The sequence below is a fragment of the Habropoda laboriosa genome, unplaced genomic scaffold (assembly GCF_001263275.1).
Source record: "Habropoda laboriosa isolate 0110345459 unplaced genomic scaffold, ASM126327v1 C5852857, whole genome shotgun sequence".
NCBI lineage: Eukaryota > Metazoa > Arthropoda > Insecta > Hymenoptera > Apidae > Habropoda > Habropoda laboriosa.
Genome location: NW_017126273.1, coordinates 1 through 335, shown reverse-complemented (window position 1 = coordinate 335; position 335 = coordinate 1). Strand labels below are relative to the sequence as shown.

The following is a 335-nucleotide window of genomic DNA, read 5'->3' as shown; positions in this document are numbered from 1 at the left end:
AACAAAGAGTCTCTAATTTTTCAAATTGTGAATCACATTTCTTTACTTCTATATACATCATATTCCAAAATCCTTGCAAATCTTTACATGTAACTAACATTTCTCCTTTTCCTGTCTCACAATCAGCAACTAATCCACGAAATCTTTCAAACTTTTTGCTTATTAACAAATTCGTTTGGCCAATAGTTTGACTTATTTCATATTTTCCATCCTCTGTAGTTTCAGGTTTTGCTTTAATTTCTGTCCATTTTTTACATAAGTCATTTAATCTCGTTATTTCTCTGTTTAGAAGAAATTGAAAATATTGTGCAGTATGTGCCTCTTCTTCAACTGAT

At 29.9% G+C, this 335-nt stretch overlaps 1 protein-coding gene across 1 annotated transcript; it reads right to left on the bottom strand.

Annotated features, from left to right (window-relative positions):
- Nucleotides 1-4: 4 nt before the first annotated feature.
- Nucleotides 5-331, bottom strand: LOC108578326 (disks large-associated protein 5-like; the record flags this gene model as incomplete). The annotated part of the gene is made up of 1 exon (XM_017941633.1): nucleotides 5-331. A coding segment is annotated over one exon (327 nt), but the record flags the coding sequence as incomplete, so codon positions are not given.
- Between the last annotated feature and the right edge of the window lie 4 nt (nucleotides 332-335).